This window comes from Tachypleus tridentatus, chromosome 13 (assembly GCF_004210375.1).
Source record: "Tachypleus tridentatus isolate NWPU-2018 chromosome 13, ASM421037v1, whole genome shotgun sequence".
Taxonomy (NCBI): Eukaryota; Metazoa; Arthropoda; class Merostomata; order Xiphosura; family Limulidae; genus Tachypleus; species Tachypleus tridentatus.
The window spans coordinates 263,354,853-263,369,516 of NC_134837.1; the positions used below are offsets into that span (position 1 = coordinate 263,354,853).

Consider the following 14,664-nt stretch of genomic DNA (forward strand, 5'->3'; position numbering starts at 1 on the left):
CTGTTGTAAAATCGAGGCTCAAACTAAAGGGAGCGGAGGGGGTGATATAGGGCATGTCTGGATCCGAGAGGCCCGAACCTGTCGTTAACTGTACACTTAACGTACAGTATGGTCAGCAACTTCGGCAACTAAAGAGTGTTAGGCGTTCGACAATAAAACCGGCTAGACATAGACCGGCTATGTTAAAGATGTACATTTCGGCTACCGAAAAAGCCTATATCTAGGCCTAACCCTCTACGTATAAAAATTTTCTCAACCCAAACGAGCCGTATTTACATATATAGGCCTAATTATGTAATTCGATTGGTTAGAACACAAGAATTACAAGAACAAACACAGAATTTGTAGGCCTGTGATGCAATAAAACAATTCAACAGACTAAACTGTAGGGGGGATGATTGTATGCATCATACCCCTACCTAAAATGAAGGGGGATGTATACCCTCCACCCCCCAGAATCTACGCCCCTGATTGTAACAATAGTATTAAAAAGTAGACTTATTGTAACAATAGTATCAATATTTAATCTTATTTTAACAATAGTGTAAGTAGGTAGTCTTATTGTAACAACAATATAAATAAGTAATATTGTTGTAACAACAGTGTCAGTTGGCAGTCTTATTGTAACAATAGTGTCAATAGGTAGTTGTATTGTAAGAATAGTATTAAAAGGTAGTCTTATTGTAACAACAGCTACAATAGGTAGCATTGTTGTAACAATATTATTAAAAGGTAGGTTTATTGTAACAATAATCTCGATAGGTTGTCTTATTTTAACACCAGTGTCAGTTGGTACTTTTATTTTAACAACAATGTTAGTAGGTAGTGTTATTGCAACAAAAGTGTTAGTGAGTAATATTGTTGTAACAATAGTATTAAAAGTAGACTTATTGTAAGAATAGTGCCAACAGGTAGTCTTATTTTAACAACAGTGTCAGTAGGTTGTCTTGTTGTGACAAAAAGTGTTAATTTGAAAGTTTGTTGAATGGGCAATAAATAACTGCCCGTTCGGTGACACAAGTGTAGTGGACGACGTTTGGAAAGTCTTCCGCCTTTTGTATTCTCATGAAAACACTTTCGAAACATCGTCCTCTACACTTGTGTCTCCACAACATGTATTTGTTGTACATTCTACGAAGTTTCATCATGAATACGTTGCCTAAACAAACTATAAAAAACAGTATTAATAATTTATGTTGTTGTAATAATAGTATTAAAAGGAAGAGTTATTGTAACAACAGTATTAATAGGTAGTTTTATTTTGACAACAGTGTAAGTAGGTAGTCTTATTTTAACCGCAGTGTCAGTAGGTAGTGTTATTGTAACAAGTGTCAATAAAAAGTATTGTTTTGAGAACAGGTAGACTTGTTATAACAATAGTGTCAGTAGGTAGACTTATTGTAAGAACAGTGTCAAAAAGTAGTATTCTTACAACAATAATAGTGTTAAAAGTTAGATTTATTGTAAGAATAATTCCTGTAGGTTGTCTTATTTTAACACCAGTGTTAGTAGGTAGTCTTATTATGAGAACAGTGTTGGTAGGTTGTCGTACTGTAGTAACAGTGTCAATAGGTAGCATTGTTGTAACAATAGTTTTAAAAGGTCGACTTATTGTAACAATAGTGTGAATAGGTAGTTCTACTGTAACAATAGCATTAATAAGTAGTATTATTTTAGCAACAGTGTTAAAAGGTAGGTTTATTGTAACAATGGTGTCAATAGGTAATCTTATTGTAACAATAATTGTGAATAGGTAGTCTAATTGCGACAATAGTATTGATAGGTAGTCTTCCTGTAATAATAATATCAATAGATAACCTTATTACAAGAATAGTGTTTATAGGTTGTCTTATTATATTAAGAGATGTAACAGATATTCTTATTCTAAAAATACTATTTACAATTAGTTATTGTAAAAATAATGTAACAATTTTGTTATTTTTGTTTTTCTTTTTAATAGTTGGTACTGTTGTAACAAGAAGATTAACAGCTGGTACTACTGTAATAACAAGAATGTTTATAGCTGGCATTATTGGAAGAAAAATGTTAACAGTTGGTATTATTGCAATAAGAATAGTGTTGGTAGCTGGTACTATTGTAAAAAGTGTTAATAGCATGTACTACTGTAATAACCAGAATGGTAATAGCTGGCATTATTGTAATAAGAATGTTAATAATATATAGATGGCGTTATTGAAATAACAATAGTATTGATAGCTGCTACTATTCTTAGAAGAATATTAATAGTCGGTACTATTGTAATTACAAGAACATTAATAGCTGGTATTATTGTAACAAAAATGCTAATAGTTGATACTATTGTAACAAGAATGCTAATAGTTGATACTACAGTAACAACAATAGTGTTTATAGCTGGTACTGTTGTAACAATAGTGCTAATAGCTGTTTTCGTTCTTACAACAATTGTGTTAATAGCTTCTCTTTTCTTATTGAATTAGGTGGACTATCATCGTTTACCAGAGCCATACAGTGATGGATGTTACAAAGATGACAAAAACGAACCAGATGCTTACAACAAGAAGGTTAGTGACGTAACGGAATAGTACGTCACAAGGAAGATATGTCACGTGATAAAGACACGTGCTTTTAATAATAGGAGTTTTTGTTTTGCTCAGTTGTCAATCAGAACTTAATGTGTTTTAATTCAACCTTAACCTTTGCATTTTAACATGTTTAATTTCAACCTTAACCTTTATATTTCAACATGTTTTAATCCAACCTTAACTTTCGTATATTAACATGTTTTAATTTAATCTTATTCCATGTATTTTGACTGATTATATATTACTGTTCCTAGATGCACTGTTGTAAACCTATACAACATACACACCACAGGCATAACTTTGTACTTTACTACAAACACACACACACACACACACAATCATTATCCTAAATATTTTAAATAAAATAATTATAAATATGTATACTGTTTATCTTTCCATTAATAGCGATAGTAGTAAATGAATTCCATTTGAAAAGACTGAAAAAAAATGTTAACACTGAGGAGTTTCTAACCTGGAATATCCAGTGTTGTAGAGTTTCGTTTGTTTGTTTGACCCTCGGGCTACCTCCGCTTGCCATTATTAATACTGAGTCAATCGATTAGCTCTCTTTTTTTTTTTAATTTGGTACAAAGCTACACGAGGGCTATCTGCGCTAGCAGACCCTACTTTAGCACAGTATTACTAGAGGGAAGGCAGCTAGTCATTATCACCCACCACCAACTCTTGGGTTACTCTTTTACTAAGGAATAGTGGGATTGACCGTAACATCATAAGGCTCCCACGGCTGAAAGGGCGAGCATTTTTAGTGTGACAGGGATTCGAACCCGCGACCCTCCGATTACGACTCGAACGCCTTAACCCACCTGGCCATGCCAGACCCGATAAATTAAAGGGAAGGCAGTTAGTAAGTAGAATCAACTACCAATTTTTTGGCTACACCAATTTAAACGTGGAATTTAACTTTTACTTCTAAACATAACCGAATTCAGAAAATTTAAAGCTCAATTTTGCATCAGCAGGGCCCAAATGTTTGGTTTTCGAATCCACACTATACTAGTCACTGGGCGATGAATAACGGCGTATTGTTAATGTCGTGATACATTATTGATTAATGTATCTATTATATGCATTTTTAGTGAATTATGTAAATTAAAGTTTCTTAAGAATATTTATATATTATAGACAACTTGATTTCTATCATAATTACTAGTTACCGATTTAATAACTTTCATCCATTAAAGTATTTCGACATAAATTTTATTGTGACAAATCTGAAATTTCTGTGTTCTTTAAATAATTTAATGTACTTTCCTTAATTTGTTATTAGTGACAGACAGCTGTTTCTTATACTTACTTATTTACAGGTTAGGGGAGTTTAATACAATGGAGCGCCGTTAAGCCGCGGTATTTGGGGGGGGGTCAACCTGCTTAACCGCGGCTTAAACTTTTGTGACTGAAAAGCAGAAGTCGCCAACAGCTCCGCCGAGGAGCCTCATCCGGGCCATTGCGTGATCATTATATAGGTTTATCGAATTAAAAATAATACTTTAATTATTGATCACTTTTTTACGGTTTTACCGCGGATTAACTTCAATGTATGGAGAAGTGTGATTCGGTAACAATGGCGGCCTCCTTAAAGCTGACATAGAGAGCGGATAAGGTAGATTAACGGTCGATTTCTATTGAATATATTTTATTTATTTCCCCAATTATAGCAAATCCTTTTTAAATATCCTCTTGAAGTTATAAAGCCATGATTAAATTCGTAAGCCGCGTTTTTACACGTTCTTAAATCAACGGTGAGGCGCGATAATCCTCGCTCATATCGCTCACAAGACTTGCTACAGCGGCTTAAGTGACTTTGCGGTTTACTGGTCCGCGGGTTAATGGCGCCCCACTGTAGTTGTGGAACCTTTTTGTTTACCATATATCATCTATTACCCCTAGTGGTGCAGTGCTGCATCTATATAAAGACCGACCACTAACCAATTTCATTTGGAGCCAAGAAATTTGATCTTAGCACCTGATCTCATCCCAACAATAATCTACTCAAGGTACTTCGTGGTACCTGAACTCCTCCAAACAATAACCTACTCAAGGTACTTCGTGGTATCCCTACAATAATCTGTTCAACGTTGTTCCTCACATCTCACCTTCCACCATCTACGTGATACTTTGTTCATGACACGATTTGGAGATCTTAAAATTATTTATAATAACTACCTTGACCACTTGGGATCATTCACTTTCCAGTTAAATACGAGGACTGTTTATTATCACACGAGCCGCCAAAACTCTCAAAGGCTTTCTATATATGTATAATAAAACTTGTTTTATTTCATAAATTCAACAACGTTGCTCAATGAGCTTTTACGTCTTTGTTCTCTTTAGGGATCAAACCTTAAATTATCACTATAAACAATAGATCTTAGTGCTGAGCTGTATAAACACAATGTAACTGTATGATTGTATAAACTATTTTATGTTTTATTCTAATGTATTTTTTCTTTTCTTAACTAGCAATGCTTCCAGAAATGTTTACAACTTTTAAGTAATGAAACATGTGGATGCGGGGACCCAACAATTAATTTACCTGATGGAGTACCACCCTGCCACCTTACAGAAGCTAATGATGGTAAGAAAAGAACAGTATTTAGTAGTGCAACCTTACCATCTTAAGGAACTAACTGAAGGTAAGTAAAAAAACAGTATTTAAGTGTACAACCCTGCTACCTTAATGAAGGTACTGATAATAAGTAAAGAACAGTATTTATCTGGTACCACCCTGCTAACTTAGGGAAGGTACTGATAATAAGTAAAGGACAGTATTTATCTAGTACCACCCTGCTAACTTAAAGAAGGTACTGATGGTAAGTAAAGAATGATATTTATGTAGTACCACCCTGCTATCTTGAGGAGTGTACTGATGGTATGTAAAGAACAGTTATAATGTTGTTCCACCGTGCTAACATAAGGAAGGTACTGAAGGTAAGTAAAAAACAGCATTTATGAACATCGTTATTAAATCTATTTCCCAAATGAAATGAATAGTATATGGAAAAAGATAGACCTAGGAATTGTATAATTAATAGTTTCTGTGAGTGTTATCAAGACACCATAACTCATATTGATGGAGAGTGTTCGTTTTATTATAACCAAACCACATTGTGCTATTTGTTATGTCTGTCAAAGGGCATTGTACTACTGATTTTAATATTATAAATCCAAACACTTATTGCTGTCTTAACAGCGGATGGTTTACACTATTAACCGTCAGTAGTTTAAAAAATTACATAAATATCAAAAGTGTGTAAGCTCCATTCTACTCTAAAAGTACATTCTTTGCAAATGTTGTGTGAAATGACATTTAGCCTTAGCCTTTGTAACTACATGATTCGCCTTAGTAACTGTGTGATTAACCTTAGTACCTGTGTGAGTAACCTCAATAACTGTATGATTGGCCTCAGTACATGTATGATTAGCCTTATTAACTGTGTGATTAGCTTTAGTAACTTTATGATTTACCTTAGTAACTGTATGTGAAGTAGAACAGTAAATAATATTTTAAAATGAATGAAAGATGAAGCTGATAACAAATTAATAGGATTAACACATAAAAAGTTTTCATGTGATTTGTTAACATTTTCTAAACAATGTAACTTCTGAATAAAACTACATACATATATATGTATGTATGTGGATATATGTTTGCCACAATGTCATACAAACGTAAAATGTATTTACTGTAAGATTGATTTTGGTGTTTCTTTCTATTTTGTACTTATTATGTTTTGTGAAGTGGACCATGTTCTGTTTCATGATTTATATTTCTTGTGTAAACAACTGATGTTTTCATAATGCAGTTCCCTCCAACTTATCACTGGTTTATTTTACTTTCATTATCTTCCATTCTGTCAGGTGACTCTGGATTGTAAATGGTTAACAAAACCCTTCTCGAGTTTACTACTAAAGTTTACTGGTGTACAATTTACTAAAAATCTTCATATATTAGAATATTTTGTAAAATGAATCTTTTTAATCTATGTAATAAGTGCCTAACGTAATATATTTATGGTAATAATGTAGAACACAAAGTATGCATGTTAAAACTGTAAAAAAGTATTCTCTGTGTTTTGGTGTTAACTGTTATATATAGCTCTGAATGTAAACACTAGCACTGGTTAAAGAAACAGATGCTGATATTATATATAAAAGGTATTCTCTATGTTTTGGTGTTAACTGTTATATATAGCTCTGAATGTAAACACTAGCACTGGTTAAAGAAACACAGATGCTGATATTATATATAAAAGGTATTCTCTATGTTTTGGTGTTAACTGTTATATATAGCTCTGAATGTAAACACTAGCACTGGTTAAAGAAACACAGATGCTGATATTATATATAAAAAGTATTCTCTGTGTTGTTAACTGTTATATATAGCTCTGAATGTAAACACTAGCACTAATTAAAGAAACACAGATGCTGATATTATATATAAAAAGTATTCTCTGTGTTGTTAACTGTTGTATTTTGCTCTGAATGTAAACACTAGCACTGGTTAAAGAAACACAGATGCTGATATCATATTTCTAAACAACACTTAATAACTGTACATTCGTATTATATTTGTTTGTACACAACCTTCAGTGTGCTGCTTGGATAAAGTAATGGCAAAGTTGTCCTCTGATGAAAAGACCTGCGGTTGTATCACTCCTTGTGTGTAAGTAAACAGTTGTCTCTTTACTTGTGTGTAATTAAAATACTGTTTCATTCCTTGTAATAAAATATTTTCCCGCGCATCTTTATTTTCCCGTTGTTGTCTGATGAAATGTGTTATTCAAATTTTAAACTGTAAATAAAACGCTGATTTCTGCTTACAAGATATTTTTTATTTTTGTTGTCTCTAAAATAATTTTATTAATTGTGGGGGACTGGAATGATCCAGTGGTTAGGGTATTTGATTCGCAATCTGAGGGTCGCGGGACATTATATTTTCGGTCAGTCCCAATGTTCGTTGGTGAAAGAGTAGCCCAAGAGTTTACGGTGGTCAGTGTTTGCTAGCTGCTCTCACTCTATTCTGTCACTACTAAATTAGATACAACTTGTGCAGAAATATTCTTATTATGACATAATTACATAATTAACATAACTGTTCATTTTCGTGTTTAAATTAGTGCGTAATCGTAGTGTTGTTATGATAAAAACTCCTAACGTTCTGAATTTTGTTGTTTTTTTTTATCATGTACAAGAAAGAATTTTCATATTTTCCTCTTCAGCCATCTTTTGTTAAATTTTCAAACTAAATCTCTCTTTTCTCTTCCATTGTTAAGTAACTTGATTAGTTGATTGGTCAGGGTGACTTGATTAGTCGACTGACCTGGGTAATGTGACGTGGAGTCGCACGTTTAATCACAGGTCTAAGTTAAAATGTTTCCCGTTAAACCATTTGATTACTAACCAATATCAGTTTGATTAGGTTTAATTTTATTTTATCAAATTGTTACACTATTATCCTTCGATTACTTTTAATTTTCTCCGAGTACGAGATTAATAAATACTACGATTTTTACAGAGAATACAAATATACTATGACCATATCTAGAAGTTCAACTACATGGATATCACAGGTAATAAAAATCACAGAATGTTTGCTTTATTGTTGAATGAATACTTTGCGTTTTAAAGACGTTATAAATTATAATTAAAGTTCTGCTTTGCTTACGAATTTAAAAGTGGCTAGCTGGAAGAAAAACATGAGTAGCTAATTGATGTATATGTAATCAGATACTTTTTAGGCTTATCAATGTATATGTAGCCGGCTTCGCTCGTGTTATTAGGCATATACATTCTAGATGACTATGTCAATGTGTGTACTATGAACCTATTTTAGCGAGGAAGACCACAGATGGGTTTCCGTGGAACCTTGTAAGTGTAGTGAATATTGGTATTATTTAAAGAAGGTAATACAATAAGCTCAAAATAAAGAGGTAGTGTGGGATCACGTGGCCACTACAAACAAAGTTTTTTTTCTTGAACACTGTTGGGTGTCCCTTATAGATTTTTGGCTGCTGATTACGAAAATCACATTCAAATTTGCCCATCACGTGCCACTTTATCGAAATATTCAGTTTCATCAGGACATTGCAACAATGGAAAAACGATATGAGGGCAACTGGAATCCGTCAATGCTTGTTGACTACTGTTGGACACTGCAACGTGATGCACTAGACATTGAATACAAACGAAAATCAAGAGCAAAACACTTTTAATTATGTTGAACTTAACAGCGTATTAGAAACATAAACGCAATTAAATATGTTGTTACAGTTAACTGTCTATTTCTCAGAGTTACTACGTAATGAAGCAAAACCAAAACTATATTTGTGCATACCCACCAGGCACATGTCACAATCAGCAAAAACCTTTTAAGGAAGCAAAACTTTTTAAAAATTGTTGTGCAGTGTAATATTAGGTTATACTTTTGTTGCTGAGATACACGACATAAAAACCGTTGTTAGAATGCATTGTTTTCAAAATTCACTTGGTTTTCTATATACTAGAAGTTGTTAATCTAACTGTTATACTACAGGGCATAATATGATATACCTACTCATTTTTAACGGGCTATAGTTCTATAATAAAAGAGCGTTTCTCCCCGCATTTTCTATTTGTAATACAAGGAACCATTTACAGTGGTACCTCGGTTCTCGAACGACTCCGTTCTCGAACAATTCGATTTTCGAACATATTGTTTGAGAAAAAAAAATCTCGGTTGTCGAACATAAACTCGGTTCCCGAGCCAAGCTGTAGTGGCCCGAACCCCCGAAATAACCCGACTGATGACCCGAACGACCCTTTGACCATTTACGGCCCATGCCTAGCTTGCCCAAAATATTTTACCCGCGCCTGTCGCTCAGTCCACACCCCGCTAAAATCTGTTGTGAACGTTCTCGTTTTTCTTTTTGTTGTTTTTCTAAATATTCTCATTAAATAAGCAACGAAAAGTTGTTAGAGCCACAATAGAGGTGAAAAACGATCTCATAGCAATGTATAAGAGTAGTGTTAACGTGTGTGACCTTGCTACACAGTTTGGTATGGTGAAGTATACAGTCTGTACCATACTGAAAAATAGAGGTCGTCAAAGGAGCTGATGTTGCAAAAGGAGTGACAGTATTTACAAAACAAAGATCACAAACAATGGAAGAGGTAGAAAAACTATTGTTGATTTGGGAAACCGACAGACAGTTAGCTGGTGATAGCATTTCTGAAACCATCATTTGTGAGAAAGGAAAGCAGTTGCATGCTGACCATCTGAAAAACACCCCTGCAACGAGTGCTGGTACAAGTGATGCCTTCAAGGCTAGTAGGAGTGGTTTGAAAAATTTAGAAAGAGAAGTGGCATACATAGTGTGGTGATACATGGGGAGGGTGCCAGTTCTAACAAAGACGCTGCTGATAAATTTGTTGGGGAATTTAAGGACTATGTAGAAGCTGATGGTTTTATTCCCCAACAAGTGTTCAACTGTGATGAGACACGCCTCTTTTGGAAGAAAATGCCAAAGAGAACCTTTATCACCAAGGAGGAGAAGTCACTGCTAGGACACGAGCCAATGAAGGACAGGCTGACTCTATTGTTAAGTAGTAATGCAAGTGGGGACATAAAACTTAAGCCTTTCCTTGTGTACCATTCTGAGAACTAGAGGGTTTTTAAGAAAAATAATGTCCTGAAAAGTAAACTAAATGTCATGTGGAGGGCTAATAGTAAAGCATGGGTGACCAGGCAATTTTTTATGGAGTGGGTCCATGAAGTGTTTGCACAAGGTGTAAAGAATTACCTCACGGAAAAACAATTGCCACTCATGGCCTTTCTTGTGATGGACAATGCACCTGCTCACCCAACAGGCTTGGAGGACGTGTTGGTGGAGGAGAACAGTTTCATTACGGTGAAGCTCTTGCCCCTTAAAACGACTCCTCTCATTTATCTCGAACTTTAAGAAACTCTACACCAAAGCATTGTATCAAAGGTGCTTTGAAGTGACCTCTGATGCAGAGTTAACCCTCAGAGAGTTCTGGAAAAATCACTTTAATATCCTCCATTGCTTGAGGATCATAGACAAAGCCTGGAGGGAAGTGTCTCTGAGGATCATGAATTCAGCCTGGAAGAAACTGAGGCCAGACTCAGTAGCAGATAAAGACTTTAAAGGCTTTAAGGCTGAGCATGTTGTCGAGGATATTGTCTCACAAGGCAAGTGTATGGGCTGCAATGTGATTGGTGATGATATGGAGGAGTCGGTGGAAGACCACAACACTGAGATCACCATGAAAGAACTCCAAGACCTTCAGAAGGAGCAGCAACAGAAGACAACTGAGGAAGTGTCTTCAGATGAGGAGAAGGGAAGGGAGGATGTTCCTTGTTCACTAATCAAGGAAATGTGTGGAAAATGGGGAGAGTTACAGAGTTTTGTGGGAAAATATCACCCTGACAAAGCTGTAGCAAACCGCAGCATAAATCTTTTGAATGACAATTCCATGTCTATCTTCAGAAATATTTTAAAATGCAGGCAGAAACAAACCTCATTGGATTAGTTTTTTAGTGAAAAATAGATCCATTGAGTCTCAAGCAGGTTGTAGCGATGCAAAGAGACAGAAAAGAGAAAGAACCCCAGAAGGAGAGTTACCTGACGTTTTTATGGAAGGTGACTCCCCTTAAATAGAATAATAACCCTCCTACTCTCCACGTTCCTCACCACCTTTCACTTACGCCATCAACTCTCCTCAGCACATGTGAAGTGCAGTTAAATTTTCATTTATTGTTTTTTTATTGTGTTTATAGTTTTTGTGGTTGACTTTATGCATGTAAGTATTATTATACAGTATAAATAAGCAATATTGTTACTTAAAATGCTTCATAATGCGTAATTTTTGGAGGTCTGTAACGGATTAATTTAATTTACAGTATTTCTTATGGGAAAAATTGATTCGGTTTTGTCCTTTCAAAATATAGATTAATATAATACTCATTCTGTGAAAAAACTTAAAATATTAATAAATAGATTTTTTTATTCTATGGTATAAATTATTAAAATATAGATAAATATATTTCTCATTCTATGAAAGAATTTAAAATATTGATCAATACAATCTTTATTCTTTGGTAGAATGTTTAATATAGATTGATATATTTCTCGTTCTATGAAAAAAAACAGGTAAAATATAGATTAACATTTTTTATTCTATAAAGGAAGCAATATTAGTCATTTCAATAAAAATTAATAGAATAACAGCTAAAACAAATTCTCTGCGAGATATATTTGTATTATTGACTGCATATTCCAAATTTTTATTTCATGAAACATTATTAATGCTACTTAAATTACTTAGTTTACAGGTTTTAATGACACTTATTTTGTACTGTTGTAATATTTCAGATACTTGTCCTGTAAATGTTGCAGTTAAGATTAAAAGTTACGAATCACTTATTGTTTAGAAGCTTCCCAGAGGGAAATAACATAGAAGTAAATATAGGTCGTGGCTAATTATTTGCAAATTGAGTAGAATATTTCTTGGATATTATTGTTTTTGTAATTATGAACTCATTATTTGTGTATTATTTTCTTCCAATATAGATAATGAGTAATTCAGGGTAAGTGTGTTCTACAGTTTATACAAAACAAAATTTATTTAAAATAATTATCTGTGTTTACTAGTGGTGTAAAAGATATCCAGATAAATGCATAAAGTTCAATTCGAGATAACTGCCGTTTTAAGATTCTGTAAACGAATTTAAAGAAGAGAAACGTTTTTGTTGAATGAAAAAATAATCCGAAAATGTAATTGTTGAATAATATAATTTTATGCACTTATGCACTAATGTTAACATGTAAAAATGTTTTTGTTTGAAGTAAAATGTATCGAAGAATTTTAACGATGAAATAATTGGCTTGTTACGAAATTTTCTTGAGACTTTTCGCGGCGTGTAGAACAGAATTATGGGTATTCTTAGTATTTTTTATATAAACACGAGTAAACAAAACATATACTTACACGTAGTAAGGCTCTAACGGGTTTTGCGTTTTTTGAAGGACACGTGTGTAAAATATATGGTCTGAAACTGACAACGTCCATCCTTCGTAGAAACTAAAACTGCCCACGCCCACCCTTCTTAGAAACTAAAGTTGACCTTGACACCCTTCGTAGCCACTAAAACTGACCTCCACCACCCATCATAGATATTAAATTTGTTTGGATTAGTAACGAGCTAAAACTTAGTAATTTTATCAGTCATGGACTAAAAACCAGTAACTATTTAGATGAAACATAAACTGATTAAATGTAGGTAAATCACGGGCTCGGCATGGCCAGGTGAGTTGAGGCGTTCGACCTGTAATCTGAGGGTGTAGGGTTGTGGCCCTTTAAGTTGTGGGAGCGTTATAATGTCCCGATCAGTTCCACTGTTCGTTGGTAAAAGGGTAGCCAAGAGTTGGCGGTGGAGGGTGATGAATAACTGCCTTCCCTCTAATCTTACTCTGCTAACTTATGAGCGGCTAGCGCAGATAGCCCTCGTGTAGCCTTGCGCGAAATTCAAAGCAAACAAATCAAGCCTATTGGTCGAATTGTGCGCCCAAAAGACAAAGGTTCAAAACATTGAATCGACTGTCACTCAGGTAGTCTCGAAATTCGGATGTTAGTGTAGGAGATCTGTATGCTTATCGTCTTACCGACTGCAATGACTTTAGAAGTAGTGTTGGTATTGTAAATTAATGTTACAGTGAACACACGTACTGTCGAGTGCGTTTGTTGATTTGCTTTCATGAGCAAAATTGCATAATGGGCTACCTGCGCTTCGCTTCATGCGGGGATCAAACCGTGAAATTTTAGCCCTAGCCTTCTAAACTCTGACGTTTGTTGTTAAGCCACTGTGAATGTTTTTGTATTGTTTTAAACAAAGTCCTTCGCTGTATGTATATTTAAGAATACTCGCGACGTTTTAACCTTGAATGTTGGCCGAACAAGCCCTCAATATAACAATTAAATCTACGGGGAGATGCTTCATATTACTAAGGTGCTTTGAGAAATGCAGTACGTACATTTATGTAAGTTAACTGTGTATATATAATTGATAATATCGACTAATCTCACCGTATGTTTGGCATTGGGTTTTAGGTCGTTGAGGGTCTAGGAGGGTGGGGTACCTTTTCGACTTTTTCTTCCCTAAATCTTATCCTTGAAATACTTGTTTGTTTTGTTAAATTACTCGACAGCTACCTGCGCGAACCGCCCCTGATTTACAAGTGACAAACTAGAGGGGTGCAGCTAATTGACATCACCTACTGTCAGTTCTTCGGGTACTTTTTTACCAACGCATTCTGGGATAGACCGTTTGTGTAACGCCGCCGCAGCTGAAATAACGAGCATATTCGGCAGCGGGTTTCGATCTCTCAATCTAAAGATTGGAGTCGCACGTTCTAATCAGAGGTCTAACTTATAATGTTTCCCATTAAACCATTTGATTACTAACCAATATCAGTTTGATTAGGTTTAATTTTATTTTATCAAATTGTTACACTGTTATTCTTCGATTACTTTAAATTTTCTATACAATGTTAATTTTCTCAGAGTACGAGATTAATAAATACTATGATTTTTACAGAGATTACAAATATCCTATAACCATATCTGGAAGTTCAACCACATGGACACCACTGGTAATAAAAATCACAGAATGTTTACTTTAGTGAATGAATACGTTGCGTTTTAAAGACGTTATAAATTATAATTAAAGTTCTACTTTGCTTACGAATTTAAAAGTGACTAGTTAGAAGAAAAACATAAGTAGCTAATTTATGTATATGTAATCAGATACTTTTCAGGCTTAGCAATGTATATGTAATGAGGTACTTTTTAGGCTTATCGAAATATATACTACATGGCCAAAGGTATGTAAATACCCCTTCTAATTAGTGGGTTCGGCTATTTCTGCCACACCCATTGCTAGCACACGCATAAAATCAAGCATACCATGCAATTTCCATAGACAAACATTGACAGTAGAATGGATCGTACTAAAGAGCTCAGTGACGTTCAACGTGACACTGTCATTGGATGCCACCTTGACAACAAGTCAGTTATTCAAATT

General features: G+C 34.5%; 2 protein-coding genes and 1 long non-coding RNA gene across 7 annotated transcripts in view; 2 read left to right on the forward strand and 1 right to left on the reverse strand.

Moving 5' to 3' along the window:
• LOC143236546 (FMRFamide-activated amiloride-sensitive sodium channel-like) overlaps nt 1-12,175 on the forward strand; it is a 27,815-nt gene extending 15,640 nt beyond the window's left edge. The window contains exons 6-10 of the mRNA XM_076474850.1: nt 2,460-2,543; nt 5,046-5,160; nt 7,176-7,248; nt 8,101-8,155; nt 12,155-12,175. Coding sequence (XP_076330965.1) covers nt 2,460-2,543; nt 5,046-5,160; nt 7,176-7,248; nt 8,101-8,155; nt 12,155-12,175 — 348 coding nt within the window. The remainder of the gene's footprint in view (nt 1-2,459; nt 2,544-5,045; nt 5,161-7,175; nt 7,249-8,100; nt 8,156-12,154) is intronic.
• The window catches only part of LOC143239736 (uncharacterized), a 570,827-nt gene that overhangs the window by 224,942 nt on the left and 331,221 nt on the right, over nt 1-14,664 (reverse strand). The gene's annotated exons all lie outside the window — the stretch shown is intronic.
• LOC143238703 (uncharacterized) overlaps nt 11,928-14,664 on the forward strand; it is a 20,198-nt gene continuing 17,461 nt past the window's right edge. Inside the window, exon 1 of one of the 2 annotated variants that reach the window (XM_076479166.1) lies at nt 11,928-14,233. In XM_076479166.1, coding sequence (XP_076335281.1) covers nt 14,129-14,233 — 105 coding nt within the window. In that variant the 5' untranslated portion in view covers nt 11,928-14,128. The remainder of the gene's footprint in view (nt 14,234-14,664) is intronic. The other variant, XM_076479165.1, reaches the window with a different exon arrangement.